General features: G+C 49.8%; 1 protein-coding gene across 1 annotated transcript; it reads right to left on the bottom strand.

The window, feature by feature from the left end:
• Positions 1-6,003: 6,003 nt before the first annotated feature.
• On the bottom strand, positions 6,004-8,934 carry ADRA2A (adrenoceptor alpha 2A). The gene has a single exon (XM_046655422.1). The coding sequence runs from the start codon at positions 8,794-8,796 to the stop codon at positions 7,399-7,401; it is 1,398 nt and encodes a 465-aa protein (XP_046511378.1). The 5' UTR covers positions 8,797-8,934; the 3' UTR covers positions 6,004-7,398.
• Between the last annotated feature and the right edge of the window lie 11,410 nt (positions 8,935-20,344).

Raw genomic sequence — 20,344 nt, 5'->3', positions numbered from 1 at the left:
TAAAACTCCTCCAGTGGCTCTCCGTTGACCTCCAGATAAGTCTTTCCGGTGGCTGCATGATCCAGCCTCTCCACTCTCCCTTTGGCCGCTCACACTACACTGTCCGCCCAAAGTGGACTTCATTCAGCTGCTTAAACATATGATTCCCCCCTCTCACCCCAGGCTCTTTGGCAGACCTATTCCTGCCTATCCCTCAGCTCCCATCTAGCTGTCACTTCTCCAGGCACCCTCCTCAGATGCCTTAGCCCAGGCCAGGTTCCCCCGAGTGAGTCCCTGTCACCCACTGTACCACCCTTATCAACCTGCTTATCACTGCCTGGTGTCCACGTGATATGTCTCTCCTGCAAAAGAAGATGCTCTGCATGGTAAAGATCCTAACTATCTTGTTCACCACTCTACCCCCAACACTGAACACAAATAGAGCAATATCAGTGACATTAGTTTGGAGATAGCGCCAAAAACACAGTTGTTGAATGAATGAATGAATGAGGAAAGGAATCTGTCATTTATTAAAACTGTCGGTGCCTTCTCCAGGGCCAGGGCACAGGAAAGAATCCTCAAGGTTTATCTGCTGAGAAGGAAGGCTAAGGGGTGCCCAGAGGTGCTGAGTAAGGAGCAGCAGAATCCTTAGTGTACCCAGGGCATTGGTGGGGTCTCTGATCTGGGCCGGCCCCCAAACACTCCTCACTCAGCCCCCAGTCTCATTGGTCAGCACGGTAGGACAGCTCAGTATCTGCTCCTTGGCCTCCTAAGCAGGACCCGAGAACTAGAAGATAGAGAACTTTGACCAAGAGCCAGCCACATGGCTCCCTGGGGCTCTCTCTCACCTGACTCACCAGCTGGCAGGGAGGATGGTGTGTGAGTATCCGTGTGTCTGTGTGTGTGCGTAGTCTGGCCATCCTCATAACAACACCAACACATGCCCTCACATCCACAAAGGTGGAGAGGAAGGAGAGCCTATATGTTTCCTCCACAGCTGCCCAGTGGCCTGTAGACAAACTGAAAGAACTAGATGGCTGGCCTCCCTCCAGCCTGTCCCCCAAAGGGACATCACTCGGCTGCAAATTCTCCTTGTCCACCCTGCGAGCCCAGAAGGCTGCCTCGGGAGCTGTTCCCTGCTCTCTGAGTTCCGGCTAGGGGCAGACATCCGGATAGGAGTGAGATCGGCGAAGGTGTTCATTCCCTGGGCTCTCTCCCTGCCCAGAAGCGGTTTGGCAATGGCTGCGGTGGCTCTCTACATACAAGCCTGCCAGGCGTCCTTCCCCACAGCTGCAGTTCTAATGGTTTGGGTGACAGTTCCCTCCCCTCACCCCTTCCTGCCAAGGGTGCTGGCAGCTCCACTGTGCATGTCCCAAGGTGCTTCACCACCCCTTGTGGGTTTCCCTTAACCCTGCCTGCACCTCATAAATAGTCTCTTCTCTCTTCATTCACCCCTATACAGTGCGCCATCTTGTTTTTCTCAGATACAGATTCCAAAGAGGGCTGGAGTTCCTGCCCTTGAACAGAATGGAAAGAGCCTTAAAGGCCACTTCCACCTGGCCTTCTGAATTCCCTGTAGTCAAATAAACTCCCCCTTCCACTGAGAACAGGACAGCCTATCTGCTAAAGAAAATGTCTGCTACAGAACCAGTTTTGCCCTCTCTCAAATGCCTACATCCCCTCATCCCGCCCACCTCCTTCCACTCAGCTCCATCCCCCGTAGGGGAGCAGTATTCTACCATGGGTAGCAGGGACAGGGAGCCAAGTAGCAAGTTGGAGAGGGGTTCATTGTAATTAGAGTCAAAGACATGACACTATACTCCTCTTTAAGTCCCTTTGGGACCCCTTCTCCTGGTACATACATAGCTATCCTCAACTCCCCTGATGCTTCCATGCCAGGTCCTGGTGAGCAAAATAGCCCTTTGAAACAGGTTATACCTGTTCACAGACACACAGACACATACACACTCACAAAAACTTTCACACATGGTGACATACCCATTCACACGTGTGTACACATACACACTTATTCACATGTACACACACCTACACAAAGGCATAGCCCACACTTGAAAAACACACCAAACTCTCACTAATACCTCAGCCCTCAATGAGGCCAATGACTCTTAGAGCCAGCTGTCCCCAAGGACAACATATGGCTTGGCCCCTGCCCAGTGTGCCTCACCTCAGGCAGGGACAGAAGGAGAGGGCAGAGCTGGCATTTCACAGAATCTTAAAACGGATCCACAGAAAAGCCCGATGAGGTTCCTCAGCTCAGTATCACCCAACAAGCGTTCCAGCGAACGTGATTCACTGCGATGCTCTATAAAAAATGCACTTCTGCAGTCTGGGGAGTTTGGGAAACAAAGCACATCTATCCGCTCCTCTCAGGGAGTCCCAAACCACGCTGGCATACTCAGGAATCCATGAAGTCCTGAAGAAAAGGTACCCGTTACAGGTCGCTTAACCCAGATCAATGATAGATGATAAAGAGACAGACGCATAGATAGATAAGTGAGAGCAAGAGAGAGATTGAGGTTGATTTTGTAGTTCAAGAAATTCCACGGAACACACTTTTAGATAACACTGTTCTAGACCAATCGTTTTCATTTTATAAATGAAACAGGCTCAGGAAGGGCTTCGCCCAAGGTCGCATGGCTAGCAAAAGGCAAAGCCAGAACTAGAACTCAAGCCTCCTAATGCCCAGATATAGCCTCCTTCCAACAGGCCCTGTTCCCTTTTTGTATTTAACTCTAAACCCCAGGATATCTGGTAATCAAAGAGATTGATGCTATTTTCAAAACAAATCCTGGTGTTTGTGATGGTGTTCACGGGGCTTCCCTCGCAGGGACGCCCTCTGCTGAGCGAGGCGCCCTTTCCTGCATCCCAGACTCTGGGGCCCACTGCAAGGGGGAGGACAGGGCCCAGGGCAGAGGCCTGGGGACAAGGCCTGATGTTGGGCCCTGGCTCTGGCAAGGGCAGGGGCCTGGGTGCCTAGATCCTGCCGCTCTACTTGAGTCAGGGAGGTAGGCTTCCTGATGGTGTCTCCAAATGGGGACAGGAGCTCAGTCTGCCATCCCCAGGGATCAGGTTGGAGAAATGAAAGGTGAGGTCTGACTCAGGCCTGGGTGCACCACCTAGGCTTGCTTCCACAGGGCTCAGCTGCTAGAACCCCAGCTGCCGTCCCCACCCCTCCTCCCTCAGCCAAAGTCCTGGTACCCTGGCTTCCACATCCTACTCCCTGAGCTCCCAGCCACAGCGAGCTCTGTGCACACTCATGGTACACACAGATGCCCATTACCCTCACTGGGCCGCAGCATCCACCACCTCCCGCCACACTGTCACTGATGTATGGCTACTTAATGCTCCACGCAGGCACATCCCGTCTCCCCCTGCAGCCTTAATGCTTCCAGAGTGCAGGGAAGATCCTAATCTCTGCAGGGACCCTAACTCTCCCAGGGACAAGTGCAGGCTCTGCAGGGCATGAGCATGGCAGTAGCCTCGTGGCGCCTGGCACAGCACTTGGCACAGAGCAGGTACAGAGGGGTACCTAGGGTTTATCAGCAATTCCCCATAGGCAACAGCAAAACAGAACTCATGTTGAATATCTATGCCATCGGACAGAGAGTCACGGGGAGGAGTGGGCTCGAGGGACCCTGGGATGTCACATAAACAAGTTGGCTTTTCAGGGTCTTAGGTCCTTCAACAGCTCAATGTGGGAGATGTGGGAGTCGAGGATGTGTGCCAGCACTTCTGGCTCTAAAACTCTGATTCGATTATAGAATCATAGAAGGGAAAGCCTATGCCACTTTTGCATCCCTCTCTCCTCCAGCCCCTTAGCACAGAGTAAATTGAACAAAGCCTGTAGGGAGGAGGTTGTGTCTAGGCTCAAATGGGGCACCACCCCACCACAACTCAAGGCACCTTAAGGAGTCAATCTGGCAAGACACCTTCAGACCCCAAAGCCAAAGTTACCCCAACCAAAGTTATGTAAAATAGGAGGTTCAGCCACAAAGAGATTCTCCTGGCCCAGATAAGCAGGATCAGATGTAGACAGGAAGCTGCTGAGTGACAGTCTCATCGCCTGACCTTTAAGATAAGATCTGGTGTGAGCCATTTCTCCTCCTCAAGTCTCCTCCCACCCCAGACCTTGGCAGACTATTGCTTGAGCCCTCTGCAGTGAACAGTGATGCCTCCTGTGAACTCAGGACCCCAGCATCCGAGCCTGGCCTCCCGCCCTCTCTCCCCCACTTTCCCCAGGCCCCATCCATCTCTGAGCCTTCTCGGCTGCTGGAATTGGGGGGCAGGGAGTGACACCGGAGGCCTGCCCTACGTGGCACCATTGCCCACACTTCTCCCTTTCCAAGGGAGCAGGGCCTCTGGGGGCAAGAGCAAGGCAAACATTTCCCCAGCAGACAGAGCAGAACAGAGAGTCAACAGCGAGCAGTGTTTGTTTCTGCCCCTGCGTCTGGGACACACAGCCCAGTTCCTGGGGGCCTGCCAGGTTGGCCTATTGTCTGGCATTGTTTGCCTTTGGGGTGATGGGTGCCCAGGAGTGGGGAGGGAGAGAGAGGATAGAGTAGGGTTGGGGAGCAGGGCACAGCATCAGACCAGGTGGCCAGACTTGGTGCCAAAGGCCATGTGTGTGAAGCCCCCAGGCAAGAGTCTCTGGAGCCTAGTGCCTGCCCACCATCCCGCCTGCAGACCCAGATGACACGGGTGATGGTGGGAACTTCTTCTGGTCTCTAACAAAAACCCCTTGGAACCATTGTCTTCCCTCCTGCAGATGCCTCAGAGCCCAAATCACTTCTCAAGCTTCTCTGACCTCTCACCCCTACGAAAGAAGTTAAGGAAGATAAGGAGACACAGCAAGTGCTGCCCAGAGAGGGCAGGAACGCCTCGAGGAGAGCTGGGGGTCTGCTGTTGGGGGGCATCCAGAGCTGGTCTGCACGTGTGTCGTAGGTGGTTTGCCTTACAAAGTTCGGCCTTCCCCAAATCACGACCTCTCACTTGTGATTGCCCCTCAAACCCAGCCCCTCGATGCGTGGCTCTCCTTCATGAGCACTGCTGCTTCCTAACTGAACAAGGCAGTGTGGGTCCAGAGCCCTGTCACCCAGAGCTGTGGGACCCTGAACAAGTCACTTCTTCTTGGAAGATGAGGAATTGGATGCCTGGATCTCAAGGGGCCACCCTTCAAAGTGCCATAACCATCACCATAGGGTGAGCATCTTAAGCTCTCCTAGATGACAGGGTGGAACTTGATGGTACAGAAATGCAACAGGAAGGACTCACGTATCTGTCCAGAGACAATTCAAACCACCTACTAATGTATGGTTCTTCCTAGGCGTTCATACCACGCTTTGTGCATAAATCACACTAGGGGTTATATATCATATGTCGTATGTTATCACACTGTAAGGCGTTATATATATTTTTTAGCATCTTCTACACTTTGTACATCTACTACACTTTGGGGGTATATACACACTTTGACGTACAGACACACTTCATGTCATATAGACACTTTGCAACATGTACACATTTTATGTATATCTACACACTTGGCCTGTATCCCATACTTTGTGCACGTAGCACACTTTGCATAGAAACCTCACCGCTGGCAGCATTCTGCAAAGCACTAACGATGCAATCCCCTCGAGGCTTTGGGGTTAAGAGCACAGACCTGAAACCAGAAACAGTTAGATACAATACATTGCCACCACTTGTTGTTAACCTTGAGCAAATCACTGGCCCTCTGGGACTCAGTTTGTTCACCTGTAAAACGGGGATAATAATACTACTGACCTCATAGGGTTTGGGGGAAGATTAAATGAAGCAGACCTGTAATGGGCTCATGATAGTGGTCCAGCACATAAGAAACACTTGGTAAATGGTAGCTTTGTTATCGCTCACACTATTAGCGAGTGTTCTATAATGTACACATATTTTTTAACTTAAAAAATATATATATAACCAGATATTCCCAGAGTCTTAAAGCTTTTGGAAACTCAGATAACAGGCAGAACCATTTAATTCATATTTATTTCACATTTGATCTGTAAACTTTTTATTAAAAAAAAATCCACTGTCATTAGCAACATGTGCTGACATTAGTTTTTCTTTAATGACAGGAGAGCGTGGGCCTTAAAGAGTCTCTGTCTACGACACGGAGAAGCTCAGATGGAAACAGGAGGTCTCTGCCCTCCTCCCTAGACAGTCCGATCTCATCAAGGACATGCTCTCGACCAGAAAAGCAGGGGAAAAGGTCAGCACTCTGAGACCTAAGAGCTCCTGGGCAGGAACTGTACAGTCTGGCAGGCCCATTTGTCTTTTCAAACTGTTTACCTTGGGCAAATTGTATCAGGTTTGCTTCTTCCACATAATTTCCACTCCCCTGTGTCTAAAAACAGCAGCTAACAGATTTCCCTCAGTCAGCACTTTTGGGGAGGGAAGGGGCACAGAGATACAAGATAGAAACATACATATTCTTCAAGCAGGGGCCCCAGAGTGCTGGAGGAAGGGGACAGAAGAAAGAGATGGGTTTAGAGTGGGTTTCTGGGGCAAAGGGTGCCTCAGAGGATAATGGCTTTGTACACCGGGCTGATGCAAGGCAGAACGATTCATTTACTTCTGTCTTGGTCCATAATTGTAATATTTACATAGGAAAAGGCAATTATGCTGTTAGGCACAGGGAAAAAATGGACAAACCTTTTCCCTCTCAGGAAATCTCAAAGCAGGTCCAGACCCAAGGGACAGTCACCAGTTGCTGGTGAAAAGGACACAGAGGCAGGTAATGACACTAGAAAAGGGTTTGCATTGCAAATGGGCTTAGCCTGAACCAGACACAACGTGTCTGCCTCAGGGGCATCTCCAACAGCCAGGATTCCAACATCAAAAGCCTAGCGACACTGGGACCCTTCCGCAGGTACTATCAAAAATAGTGTATATTTACAGTGGAGGAGGGGAGGGCGGGCAGGACTGCCCTGAGCGTTTGTTTGAAAATAGAGTTGGGAGGAGGGAGAAGCAATTAGCAGGGGCTGGGTAACCCCGTCCATTAACCCTTTGTGAGCATACGCTCTGCGATCCAGCGCTTGCTTGAAGTGCTGTCAGAGCTGGACTGGGAGGTGAAAATATCTTTAGGAAACAATACTGACTAGGAGCCGCCCATGAACCTAGTTAGATTGCTCCGAGTCAGGAGCGGCCCTACCAACAGTTGGGCGGGCGTGTGGCCCTCCCGGCCAGTACTTTTCCCTGGTAGGGAAGAGCAGATGCCCGGAGGCCGCAGAGCAACCTCCCGGGCCAGGAAACGCAGAGCAGGCGGGGTCCGGGTTTCAGGATGCTGGGCCTGCGTAGACGCGCCCCTCGATCCCCGCGGTCTGCGGTCTGCAGGAGTCTGTTCGCGCGGCGCGGGCTCGGCGCTCACACGATCCGCTTCCTGTCCCCGCGGCAGAGGATCTTCTTGAAGGCGCGGCGGAAGTCGTGGTTGAAGATGGTGTAGATGACCGGGTTCAGAGAGCTGTTGCAGTAGCCGAACCAGAAGAAGAACTTGAAGAGCGTGCGCGGCACGGAGCAGCCGACGGCCGTGAGCGTGTAGGTGAAGAAGAAGGGGAACCAGCACACCACGAACACGCCGATGACCACGGCCAGCACGAACGTGAAGCGCTTCTCGCGGTTCTGCCGCCCGCGCCAGCGCGACGCCTTGGCGCCCCCGCTGCGCTCCTCCCCGGGCCCGGCCGCCTGCGCCCCCGGCCCCGTCGCCCCCGGCCCGCGCCGCGGCACGCTGTCTCCGGGCTTCACCTGGCTCGCCCGGGCCTTGCCCTTGGCCCGGGGGCCGCGATCGGACCTGCGGGGTCCCGGGGGCCGCTCGGCGTGCTCGGACGACGAGCTCTCCTCCAGGTCCAGCGCGTCGGTGTCGCGTGGCCCTGACGGCGCCGGCTCCCCGGGGGCACCGTTAAGCTGGGCGGGCAGCGGCTCGACCTCGGCGCCCACGGGCCCCACGCCGCGCTCCGGACCCAGGCCGTTGGGCCTGCGCTCGGCGCCCCCCGGCGGCGCGGCGGCGGCATCCGGGCCCCGGCGGCTGGGCGGCACGCGGGTGCGGCGCTTGGCGATCTGGTAGATGCGCACGTAGACCAGGATCATGATGAGGCAGGGCGCGAAGAAGGAGCAGATGCACGACGAGATGACGTACCACTTCTGGTCGTTGATCTCGCAGCGCGGCTCTGCAGGCTGCTGGTCGCCGCCGCCGCCCTTCTTCTTGATGGAGATGAGCGGCGGGAAGGAGATGACGGCCGAGATGACCCACAAGGTGATAATGATGGTCTTGATGCGGCGTGGAGTGCGCTTCAGGTTGTATTCGATGGCCTGCGTGATGGACCAGTAGCGATCCAGGCTGATGGCGCACAGGTGCGCGATGGACGACGTGCAGAAGAGCACGTCGAGGGCCAGGTAGATCTCACACCACGCCTTGCCAAAGTACCAGTAGCCCATGACCTCGTTGGCCAGCGAGAAAGGGATGACAAGCGTGGCCACCAGGATGTCGGCCGAGGCCAGAGACACGAGGAAGAGGTTCTGGGGCGCCTTGAGCGCGCGGCTTGTGAACACGGCGATGATGACGAGCACGTTGCCGAACACGGTGAGCAGCATAAGCAGGCCGGCCAGGCACACCAGCGTCAGCGTCACCTGCAGGGAGTAGGGGGTGGCCCTGGTGCCGCCCCCTGGCGCCTCAGTCCCGTTCCAGCTCCCGTTGCCCGCGTCTGGCTGCAGGGAGCCCATGGGCGCGAAGCTGCCCTCGGCCAGCGGCTGCTCCTGGCGGAACATGAACGCGGGTGCCCACTGGCCTGGGCCTGCTGCCAGCTGCCTTCCGCCCAGCGCCTTGGGTCCTCCTCTTCCTCCTGCGCCCCGCTCGTTCCGCCGAGCCTCACATGGGGAGGGGGCCGCAGGAAGGTCGGGCCCGAGCTGGAGGACCTCTAGCGGCCCATGGGCCCGGCTCCAGCGAACCGCGCCCGGCCCACGCTTCGGGCGCTCGGGGTGGGCGCCTTCTCGCTCCCAGCTCCTAAATACAGCCAAGTTTTATTTCTAAGAGACGGGAGAGAGTAGGTTCAGCCGATGGGGAAAGAGAGATTTATTCTTCAGGAAGGGAGAACAAAAGTCATCGGTGGCCTGATGACTTGAAAGGATGACAGGAAATTAAATATATACATATATCTTGGTTCTTGAGCCTGAGCGAAAGCAAGAGGTCTTACCGTGTGCGGGGCCCGCCCCCACCCTGGGAGGCGGCCGAGGGGTGCTGATGCGGGCTTGGGGTCCTATGTCTGTCTCCTTACATCCCTGAAGCGATTACCGACTCTCTCGCTTCCCCCAAGCGCGGCGGGGCCAGCGGGGCCCGGGCTGGGGCCGGGGTGCGGACTCTGCCGCCTCTCAGAGCGCCGCGGGACTTCCAAAGTTGCGTGCTCTGCTGGGGCTGGGGCGCAGCGCGCGGAGCTCGGGGGCAGCGGCAGCGGCGGGGTGAGGAGGGTGGGGACCGCATGAAGGCGCCCCGGTCCTCAGGCGGGCCGGACCGGGTGGGCGATCGGCCCTCCAGGAGCCGCAGCCGAAGCAGGGAGTCTCCTGGGCGTCGGCCCGGCGAGCTGCGGGCGCTGAACGCGACCGGACAGGCCAGGGTCCGAGGACAGCTTGAGTTGGGGCAGGAGCGCAGGGCTGGGGGCAGAAGGTGCTGGGGGAGGCCGGGCGGCAGCGCGCCGGCTGCTGGGCGTCTGCACCGAAGCCAGAGCCGCTGCTGCTCCGCCGCGCTCACCGTGGACTGGTTTTATAGCCCCAGGATCAAGCCGGCGTTGCCGAGCAGCCGGCGTCAGCCCCCACGTGGGAAACCGACCCTCCCCCGCCCCTTGCGCCTCCCCTCCGCTGGTCTAGAGCCCGCGCCCCGCGCCAGACCCAGGGGAGCGCTACCGTCTTCGCGCGACGAGCTCTTTGGAGAGGCGGGTACCTTGAGCGAGAGGTTTAAAGAGCGTGCCCGGGCAATGGGGAGCGGTCTCTGCTGGGAACTGACCGGGCAGCTCCGGGCCAGGCCAGCAGAAAGCAGCGGGCACCCGAGAGTGCCCCCATAGAGCTGGGTCCTGGGAGGAAAGGGTGTTGGGAACCCCCAGCACGAATCGGGAGAAGCAGCCACCAGTACGGGTCGTATCCGGAACAGCCCCGCCCTGGGCCGGGCCGCCCTCGTCTGCGAGCGCTCCTCGCGGCTGGGGCGAGTGGGTCCTGGTGAGAGAGGAAGGCGCAGGTTTGGATGGAACCCCTGGGGCTGAATGGGAAGCGCGCCCCGGGGAGCGGGACTGGCCAGAGTTCAGAGCTCCGCATAGGGGCGAGGTGGCCACGTGCCGTCCCAGCCACAGGGCTGTCTGCGAGACACACGAATGGCCCGGTATCTGGACCGCGCCCCCTTAGACCGCGGTGGGGAGGGGTCCTGGAGGCGGAGGCCGCGCGCCGCGACAGTGCGAGAGCGCACTGACACCTGCTGGTCGCTCGTTGTCACGGCTGGGAAGCTCCCCGCCGGCGCCGGGCGCCTGCTTCCGCCCCTGTGGTCCCTTGACTACAGCGCCTTCTCCTATTTCAGGCCAAGTTTGGATTCAAGCTCAGGTAAAGAGAACCCAGACTTTAAATTGCACTTTGTCATGTCGCAGAAATCTTCCTAAAGCATGCACTCTTGTGTGTCTATCCCCGGCGGGAGTGGGGACCCGTCTGATAAAGTCACATTAGGTGGGGCTCGGTGGGCATTATTGTCCAGGACTGGCATCCCCCCCTGAACCGGCTTAGGGCAGCCCACGGTTCCCACAGATCCGAGAGGCCTGGACCGCGCCTCAGAGGTGCCCAGCTCTGGCCTGCTGTGAACCGTTGTGCCTTTGTAGAGGAGGAAAGCCAGCCTCCACCCTCCTCCAACCCCCATTTCAGATGCACAGGCACCATCTTTCAGTAAAGGGAGGGTGCTGGCCAAGGGAAGAGAGAATATTTTCTGTGTTCTCTCTGATAGGAATAGCATGGAGTGGGGTGAGCGGCCAGTTTTTCTCTGTGTGCTAGATGTCCTACAATAGATTTTAACAGTTGCTAGAGTACCAGCTTGTATTGTGCTATCGCACTTTTCAAATAAGCAGCAGGCAGTTTAAGGGTAAGGCCCAGGAGGATAGAAACTGTCAGCAGGAGAGAGATTAGACCTAAAGAAAAGTTGTCTTATTTAAAGACCCACTAAACCAAAATACCTTATGTAGTCACCTCACTGGAAGCTCCAAGGACTGAACAGATCGCCTCTCTGACCAGCGGGGTGCAGGCTCAGGTCTGGCTAGGGGCTAAGGACTAAATTTAGAACCTTGAGCATCCCCTTCAACTGAAGCTGCCGTCTACAGGCCCCACCAGTGATACAGTTATTGATGCTGCTGCCCTTGATGTAGATAGTCACAAAGTCTGTACTTGTTAAAGTACTTCACGGATGTCTCATTTGATTCAGTACATTTATCTTCTCAAATTTGCTCCAGTGGGATGAGCTCCCCTTCCAGTCTTAATTCTGAGGAGCCTCTCTAATCCCCTTTTCTGGAGAATCTAAAGAAAGCTGGAGAAGGCAGAATTTCCTCCCTCTGCTGACTCCATGGTTTTCCATCTTCTACTCAAATCTCAGGTCTGAGTCTCCTGGCAGGGCGCAGAGATATCACACTAGGTTCAGTTGGAAATGTGGTGACATTCATTTTTGCACAGCAACCAGGAGCCCCAGACCTCAAGTGTGAATACTAAGAGAGCCAAAAATCAAAGCCCTGGGCAGTCTGGGGTTCACCATGTTGTTCACAGAACTTAGGGACGGAGTATTGGGAGGCCCCCCCTGTCCATCTCCACACCAGCTGCTAACACACCACTCTCCTTCCTGTCTCATTTCAGAAGCAAAAAGGAAAATGAAAACAGAGGCCACAATGCCTTCCTTTTTTGAACTCTCTGCTGCTAGCCTGTGTGTGACACCTCTTGTCACATTTTCTAAATGCTTCCCAAACAGCCAGTTGGTCTCTTAATTCCTGGGTTTGGAGTCTTTTCCCCTAAAAATGGAAACAGGCCTTTCAAGGAACTAAGGTCTGTGAGGTCAACACACAACGATTATTAATAATAACAATAGCTGCCTTTTGTGAAGGACCTAGTACGCATCATGTCCAGGGTACAGAACCCCTTTATATGCAGAGTTCCTCATCTTGTCACATGTACCTTATCACCAAGGGCTCTGCCTCCTTCGTTTGACACACAGGGTTGGTATCTCCGGGCTTTGAAAAGCTATGTGGACTCCGTTATTTTTTCCTAGAAGATTTAGTGCTGTGCTAGCTGAGTGAGACAGTGTTGAGCAGAGAGATATCCAGGAAGACGATAATTCTTAACCAGGCTTGTATATCAGCACAGCTTGGGAAGGTAAAAGAGACTCACCAACCCTCCACCAGGGCAATTAGGATTCATCGAGGTGGCGGTGGGATGCAGCATGTGTATTTTAACAAAGCTCCTTGTGAGACGCTAACATGCACACTCTGCTGAAGACACACTGCCAGAAGCAATAAATCTCAGCTGCCAGCAGGAGTGATGAGCAAGTGCCTTGGTGGGGGCAGGGAGGGGCGTCCAAATGACCTGGGAACTTGTATCAAGCCAACCTGAGCTACAAAGAATGGGCCCCAGATTGAGAATCACTGCCCTGGTGAGCCAGCGGGACAGGCAGGAGGGTGTCACAGCCCTCCAGGGATCTGGGGCAGAACGAACAGTTGAGAGCCACCATAAATATAAAGTTTGGCCTACATGGCCTGAGGAAGAATCACTTCTGGGCACACAAATGGGGATCCATTATTATTTCTACTAATAAAAATAAATACTCTTAGCACTGACCCCATGCCAGGCACAATGCTGAGAAGTTGATATACTATATATTATTTTATATAATTCCCCCAAACAACTCTATAATGTAGATATTATTACCTGCCTTTACAGATGGGGAAAACAAGGTTCAGAGAGGCTAAGTAGATTGCCCAGCTAATAAGTTAGCAGGGTCAGCTCTGGCCCCCGTGTTTCCTGACGATAAGCCCGATGAGCTTCCTAACTCCCTTTCTGTGGATCTCTGCCCGCTCCCACACTGACCAAGGGCAACCTGCAAGAGGCTCACCAGAAAGAGTGTGTTGATGAGTTGGCAGATGCTCTCTATACCACCGTCCTCCTGGTCCATTCGTGGTTACTAGAGCAGGCAGTAGAGGACAAGGCGTGCTCCATCATTCCGCATCTGATGCCTGCTGTATCAGAGGAAGCATCAGGCTCAGGCTGCACAAGACCGAACATTTCCCGATGACCAACCTGATGCAGAGCAAGTGCCGCACCACCTGATTGCACAACCCTGGAATTTCTGGCCTCCTCTTGGTGGAAGCAATCACTCCCTCTCATGGGTGCCCATGCTTGTTTCCACCACAACTTGGGTCAACCTTTATTGCACTAGTGGACCTGTTCCTTTGTATGATGCTGTAATAAGAGGGAAAGACTGTCCTGTTTATCTTTGTATTCCCAGAACATACCTAAAACAGATTTTTAAAAAATCAAATTTCTGGAACCTACCCCTTGGAGATTCAATAGGACAAGCATAAGACCTAGGCATTTACTTCTATTTTCAACAAATACCTGAGGAATCAAGTAAACACCAAAATGTAAGATGCACTGGCATAAATATTTGATAAATGCGTGTGTGATGAATGAATGAAAGAATTAGTGAATGAATGAATACTGCTTATGATTAAGCTACCCAACAGGTAAGTAGCCCAGAAGAAAGTGGCTAAGATGGCTAGCAGTTCATTCAAAATTAGGATTTAGTTGAGGGATATAGGTATAGGATTCTGTCATTTTTTTCTGTAACTATCTATATTTTTTTTTCCTAAAAGGAACACGTAAATACTGGGAGATGTTCTATTTATAACTATCAGCTAGGCAACTTACCAATAAACGAAAGCTGCTTAAGCTGAATAAGCTATTTGTCCTGGAATTACATCTGTCATTAACATGTCAGGCAACACCAAAATGCACCTTGACTTCTCCATCTTCCTTGATGGTGACTTCCTCTAAAAGGAGTGGAGGAACTAGGTAGGAGGTGGCTTTAATAGCTTACTTTTTTTTTTTTTTTTTTTTGAGGACTTAACTGTCAAAGAAAAAACTACATGCCTCCTTAGCTTGGACTCCTAGCTGTGCTATAACCCTCACAAACAAACGTTTGGACAGGCCACACACCCACGCACAGACCATACTTAAACACTGTCACTCGTCTGAACATGATGAGCAGGTGGGAACACAGTGTTCCCACTGCTGCCCATGCCTTGTGCACAGCTGGAACCAAAGGTTGCTATAAACTACAAACATCTGTCCAGTTGCTGTATTGCTGACATGGAGGGGAGGGCAGTCACTAGAAAAAAATCTGCTGCTTCCTCTGAGCTGTTATTTAATTCCCCCACTTTCTGGTACCTGTGTGGAGCCCTTTGGAATCACATTGTTATTAAAAGCAAATTTAAGCCAAAAGAAAAGCATCAACTCCAAGAGTGTCATGAGGAGCTGCCTTATTTACCGCCTTCCGTGTTTCTCATCACTGATAGCCAGATCAATCCTGCTATACTCACAAAAACAAGTGAGAAGTCCTGCCACCACCTCCATCCCTTTTTCTGAAGTGCTAGCCCATTCTGCCCCAGGCTGGAAGATTAAGCCAGGTGTTGTCTGCCTCTGCAAGGACCTCTGGCCAAAACCAAAAGGACAGCCGCCTGTGTCAGGATCAACTCTACCTTCAGGGTGCCAAGAAAGGTTGGGCCCTGGGTTGGCTCTTTGCTGCTGCCCGAGCCTGCAGGACTTGTTTGTGTTCCCACTAAAGTGTGTCTGTTGAGGGCTGTGCACATACACCTTACCACTACCTTCTGCAGTCTTCCAGGTCAGTCCTCACAAATAAGTGCCCTTTCCCCCAACACCCAGGTGAATTATCTGGCCTTCTTTGTCCAGAAGCATAAGTAAAAGCAGACTTGAATCAGTTATGGCAAGTGATGGCTATTTGTTCTCAGGCATAATAGGCAAGCAAGAGCCACTGGCCCTTGGGTGTAAAGGAGATATTTGTCACCAACTTTAATAACTCTTAAACTAACATTCCGTTCATCTAATTAGGTAAGGCGAATCACCCTTCACATTTACTAAAGAAACCGTGGAGACACAGTGCCTGAAACATAGCACACATATACACTATTTAAGAGGTGAGCTGGCCATCACTGCTCCCTGGAAATGATAGCTTTTTTCCATTCTCCCTAATTAATGAGACAAGCAAAGCACAAGCTCTTCCTTCCTAAAGGGACCCCTGCCTGCCAGGTCCTGGGAGGCATTAGAGTGAAGTCATTAGACATTTGGCCTTTGGAATAAGACAAACCCAGATTCTGGTCCTGCCTCTGTCACTTAATAACTGGATTAACTTACTTAACTTTCTGGACCTGTGTGTCCTCATGTGGAAATGAGAACAATAAGTGTACAAACCTCATGCATACTCTTAAGTGAAGATTAAATGAGTGAATACATGGAAAATACAGAACACAGGGCTTGGTACTTAATAGGTGCTCAATATACATTAGGTGCATTTGTTTATTTGGCAGCACTTTCTCTTTCATTAATCTAAACCTTCCTAAGAAGGCAAATAGATCCTAACATATGCCCAACTTAAAGGTTGATAGTTAACACATTAGTATGAAAACTAAGAATTAAAAACAAAATGAAAGTGGGAAATATGACTTTAATTTGTTTTAACAAGTATTTATAACGTTTTGTGGACTGCAAGGGAGAGAGTGGAAGTATATGATTTTGAGCTGTTTATAATATGTAAGGAAGATACACTTACATTACTTCCGGTTACTTACATTATTAGCTACCAAGGAAGAGGCACGAACATCAATGAAGTTCAGAGAACCAAGAAAATTGAACACAATAAGGAAAGCCTTCCAACAGGGTCGTTAAGTACTAAAATTTGTGAGCAACGAAAACTGGGAATCGCCTTCTTTGGAGAACTAAAAGCAGGATTGATGGCCATCTGTTGATTTTGAGTCAGATGTGGGCCAGACCGGAGGTGTAGAAGGAGCCTAGAGACAGAGAAGAGAGTCACAGAGTCTTAAAGCTGATGGAACTTTAAATAAATAGTGTGAATAGGGTGAGGCTGTTTCAGGGTGCCTTCTTTCACAATAGAAAGTCTGACTTGAATCAGCTAAAATAGAATAGAAAATGGATTGATTCACGTAAATGAAATTCAGTTCAAGCCAGGGGCAGAGTAGGCTTTGGGCAAGGTTGATGCAGTGGCTCAGCATTCTCACTAAGAACCTGATTTCTTTCCATCTCTCTCTCTTTACCAGGGGAGAAAAGAAGGAGGATTAAGCAAATGCACAGAGTAGCAGTTGCAAGGAACCAGGTATTCCTCCAGAACACATACGAGAAAGAAGCTGCCTTGTTTTTCCCAGCATCCGATTTCCAGATTTCATTGCTATGAGGCTGAGATGGAGCTCTTGTTTTTGTTCTTGGATTTCATGAGATTCCAGAGCCCACAGATCTACTTTCCCTTTTTACTTCAGTCTATTTGAGTTGGTTTCTATTCTGTGCAACCAGAATACTTGACCAGAATGAATGCTGGAGCTTTATAATTTCACAAAATTATTTATTGTTCATCTTCAATGAAACAGACTCGGTGCTAGACATTGATGCTAATAATCGTCAATAAGACATGATTTCCAAGTTCACTGACTGGGGATTCTCTGAGAAGACTCTTTTCCATTGACCTTACATATATTCAAGAGATTTAAATAAAATAGCTGAGCTTTTTAAAAAGTGCCAAGTATCTCCAGTGATCATAGCACTCCAAGTTCAGGCACTGAAGCCTCCCTTTATCCATCATGTAGAAAATAAAGGTAAAATAGAGACAGTTAAAAAGACATACCCACTTCCAGCATTAGAAAAGAAGAAATAACCCTGTTAATGCCTCTGTTTCCCAACTGATTCCAACTAAAACATCTGGACAAAACACAAGAAGCAACTACTTAAAAAGTAAACAGAAGCAGACAGATTAGAAAGGGAAAACAAAAATTGAGGAAGAAAACCACATGGGAGTGAGTTTCCTGTTTATTGTTTTTTCGTCTTTTATCTCCCAACTTTGACCCAAGGAAGGCCTCTGTTGTGGAATGGAGCAGCAAGTGTGAATAACTAAGATGGAGAGAGAAATCCCATCTTTCTGGCCAGACAGCTGGGAAGAGGGTCTGCTGTGAGCTGGAAAATGTGGAGAGAATCTCTGAAATTTTTTTTTAATTTTCTTTCTCTTTTTTACTCTCCTACCCCTGACACTAGAGTGGCCCCAATTCTGGAGATGTGTGGCAGCAGCCTGGGCAGCTAAAACTTTGAGAAAAAAAACTTTTCTGGCAGGAGGAACAGAGAAAGGAAGACCCTGTGCTCTGAAGAGTAGGGGCAGGGGGGTATGAGGGTAAACTCTATTTTCCTTATTCTTTTGTCTCACCACTTTGTGGGGAGGCTGGACTCAGACACGCAGAACTAGGTGGTGCTATCATGAGTAACTAAAACTCTAAGAGAAATCTGTCTGTCATCAGAGGAATCAGAAAAGGGATCCGTGAGTTGGAGTGAGGGCAACCCAAAGAGAAGAGAGCTGGAGAAAGGGACCCTCTGATCCTGTATATGAGCTGACATAAGCCCCAGGCTCACCTGTAAGCTGTGCCTTCACGGGACCAACAAAATGCAGCATACAAAAGCTTCCAACACTTCGCTTTGGAAACACCGGCCATAGAAGGAGAGAAAAAAACCTGTGATCTGAAACCAACTAGGTTGATAGCCTGTAAAAACAAATAAAGCAGATTTTAACAGGACCCGAAGTAATATCCATATGTCCAAGATATAATCCAAAATTACTCAACAGACAAAGAACCAGGTCAATGTCAGGGGGAATAACAATAAACAGATGCTTAATCTGAGATGTTAGAAGTATCCAACAAGGTATTAAAAGCTGCTATTATAACTGTGTTCCAAGAGGTAAAGGTAAATAAACACTCATGAAATAAAAGTTAAAAGTTCTGAGCAGAGAAATAGGAACTATAAAAAGAAACCAAATGCAAAGTTTAAAACTAAAAAACACACAATCTGGAATTTTTTTAAACAAACACCTCGCTGGAAGGGCTCAGTGTCAGTTTCCTATGGCTGCCCTAACAGTTTACCACAAACTGGGTCGTTTAAAATAGCTGATATGTATTCTCTTACAGCCTTGGAGGCTAGAAGTCTGAAATCAAGGTGTCAGCAGGGCCATACTTCCTCCAAAAGCTTTAGGGGAGAATTCTTCTTTGCCTTTCCCAGCTCCTGCTGGCTCCTGGCATACCTTGACTTGTGGCAGCATCCCTCCAATGTCTAGCTCCATCTTCACGTGGCCTTCTTCCCTCTTTGCCTCTCCATATCCAAATCTCTACCTGCTTTCTCTTGTAAAGACACCAGTCATCGTATTTAGAGCCTATCCTCAGTCCAGGATGATTTCATCTTGAGACCTCAGGCTCAACGGTAGGAGAGAGATGACAGAGGAAAGATTCAGTGAACTGGGAAGATAGATCAGTAGAAACACCCGAGGAAGTTGCTCAGTCTGAAAGTCAATGATACCAGAAGGAAACCTGGCATGTCAGGAATGAAGGAAGAATAACAGAAATGGGAAATACTTGGTTTATTAGCTTTCTATGGCCGCCATAACTAAATACCACACACTAGGTAGCTTAAACGGTATAAAATATTTGTCTCACAGTTCTGGAGGCTAGAAGTAAGGTATCAGTAGGGTTGATTCCTTCTGGGGGCTGTGAGAGAAAGTCTTTTCCATGCCTCTCTTCTAGCTTCTGGTGGTTGCTGTCAGTCATTGACATTCCTTGGCTTGTATATCGATCACCTTGATCTCTGCCTTCATCTTCACATGGTGTTCTTCCTGTGTGTCTTTGTGTCCAAATTTCCCCCTTTTTATAAGGACGGTAGTCATATTGGATTCTAATGACCTCATTTTAACTTGATTACCTGTGTAAAGACCCTATCTCTAAATAAGGACACATTCTGAGGTATGGGAGTTAGGATTCCAATGTATCTTCTTTTGAAGGACATAATTCAATCTACAACACTTGGGTAAATATAATAGATTATTTTTCCTCATAAGTTCTTTAAATATAATTGATGTTAAGGTGAAAATTACAACATCTGATGGAGCTCTCAATGCATATAAATGTAACATGTAGAACAACTATAAGAGTATAAAGGAGTGTATATAGTTGTAAGGCTGCTACATTTTATTTGAAGTGGAAAATATTAACTCTAGGAAGACTATGACAGGTTGGGTACATATACTGCAATCCCTAGAATGACTGCTAGAAAAAAATACAAAGATTCTAACCAAAAAATGGAATAGAGAAATTAAAATAAAATATAAACAAGAGTATTTGAATAATTCAAAAGAGACAGGAAAGGAGGAACAGAACAAAAACCTGAGATAACAAACAGAAAAGAAATAATATAATGTAAATCGAAATCCAACCATACAAAATAATTACAATAAAAAGAAATGGTCTAAACCCACCAATAAAAAGACAGAGGTCATTCGACTGGATAAACAAAACAAGACCCAACTAGATGCTGTCTACAAAAAACCCAAGTTAAAAATAATGATGTAGATAGGTTAGAAGTAAAAAGATTGGAAAAGATATGTCATGTAAACATTAATCAAAAAGAAGCTAGAAAGGCTAAATTAATATCAAAGTCAACTTCAGAACAAGGAAAATTATCAGGATAAAGAGGGATATTACATAATGATAAAAGAATAAATACATCAAGAAAACATTAAAATCCTAAATGTGGGCCATGGCCAAGTGGTTAAGTTCGCACGCTCTGCTCCAGCAGCCCAGGGTTTGCTGGTTCAGATCCTGGGTGCAGACCTAGCACCGCTCATGAAGCCATGCTGAGGCAGCGTCCCACATGCCACAACTAGAAGGACCTACAACTAGGATATACAACTATGTACTAGGGGGCTTTGGGGAGAGAAAAAAGGGGAATATTGGCAACAGATCTTAGCTCAGGGCCAATCTTTAAAAAAAAAAACAGCCCTAAATGTGTGTACACATAAAAGAGCTTCAAAATATATTAAGCAAAAACTGATAAAGTTCAAAGAAGAAATAGACAAATCCACAAATATAATTTGAAAGTTTGACACTCCTCTCACAGTAACCATATATAGGAGTCCTAAACAAAGCTATCAACAAACATGGCCAAATGGACATTTACAGAACACTCCATCAACAAGAAAAGA

This window comes from Equus quagga, chromosome 2, assembly GCF_021613505.1.
Source record: "Equus quagga isolate Etosha38 chromosome 2, UCLA_HA_Equagga_1.0, whole genome shotgun sequence".
Lineage (NCBI taxonomy): Eukaryota > Metazoa > Chordata > Mammalia > Perissodactyla > Equidae > Equus > Equus quagga.
This window is presented reverse-complemented; position numbering and strand designations above follow the sequence as displayed.

Coding starts and splice junctions, on each gene's coding strand:
- ADRA2A (XM_046655422.1), bottom strand. CDS start 8,796: ATGTTCCGCCAGGAGCAGCCGCTGGCCGAGGGCAGCTTCGCGCCCATG.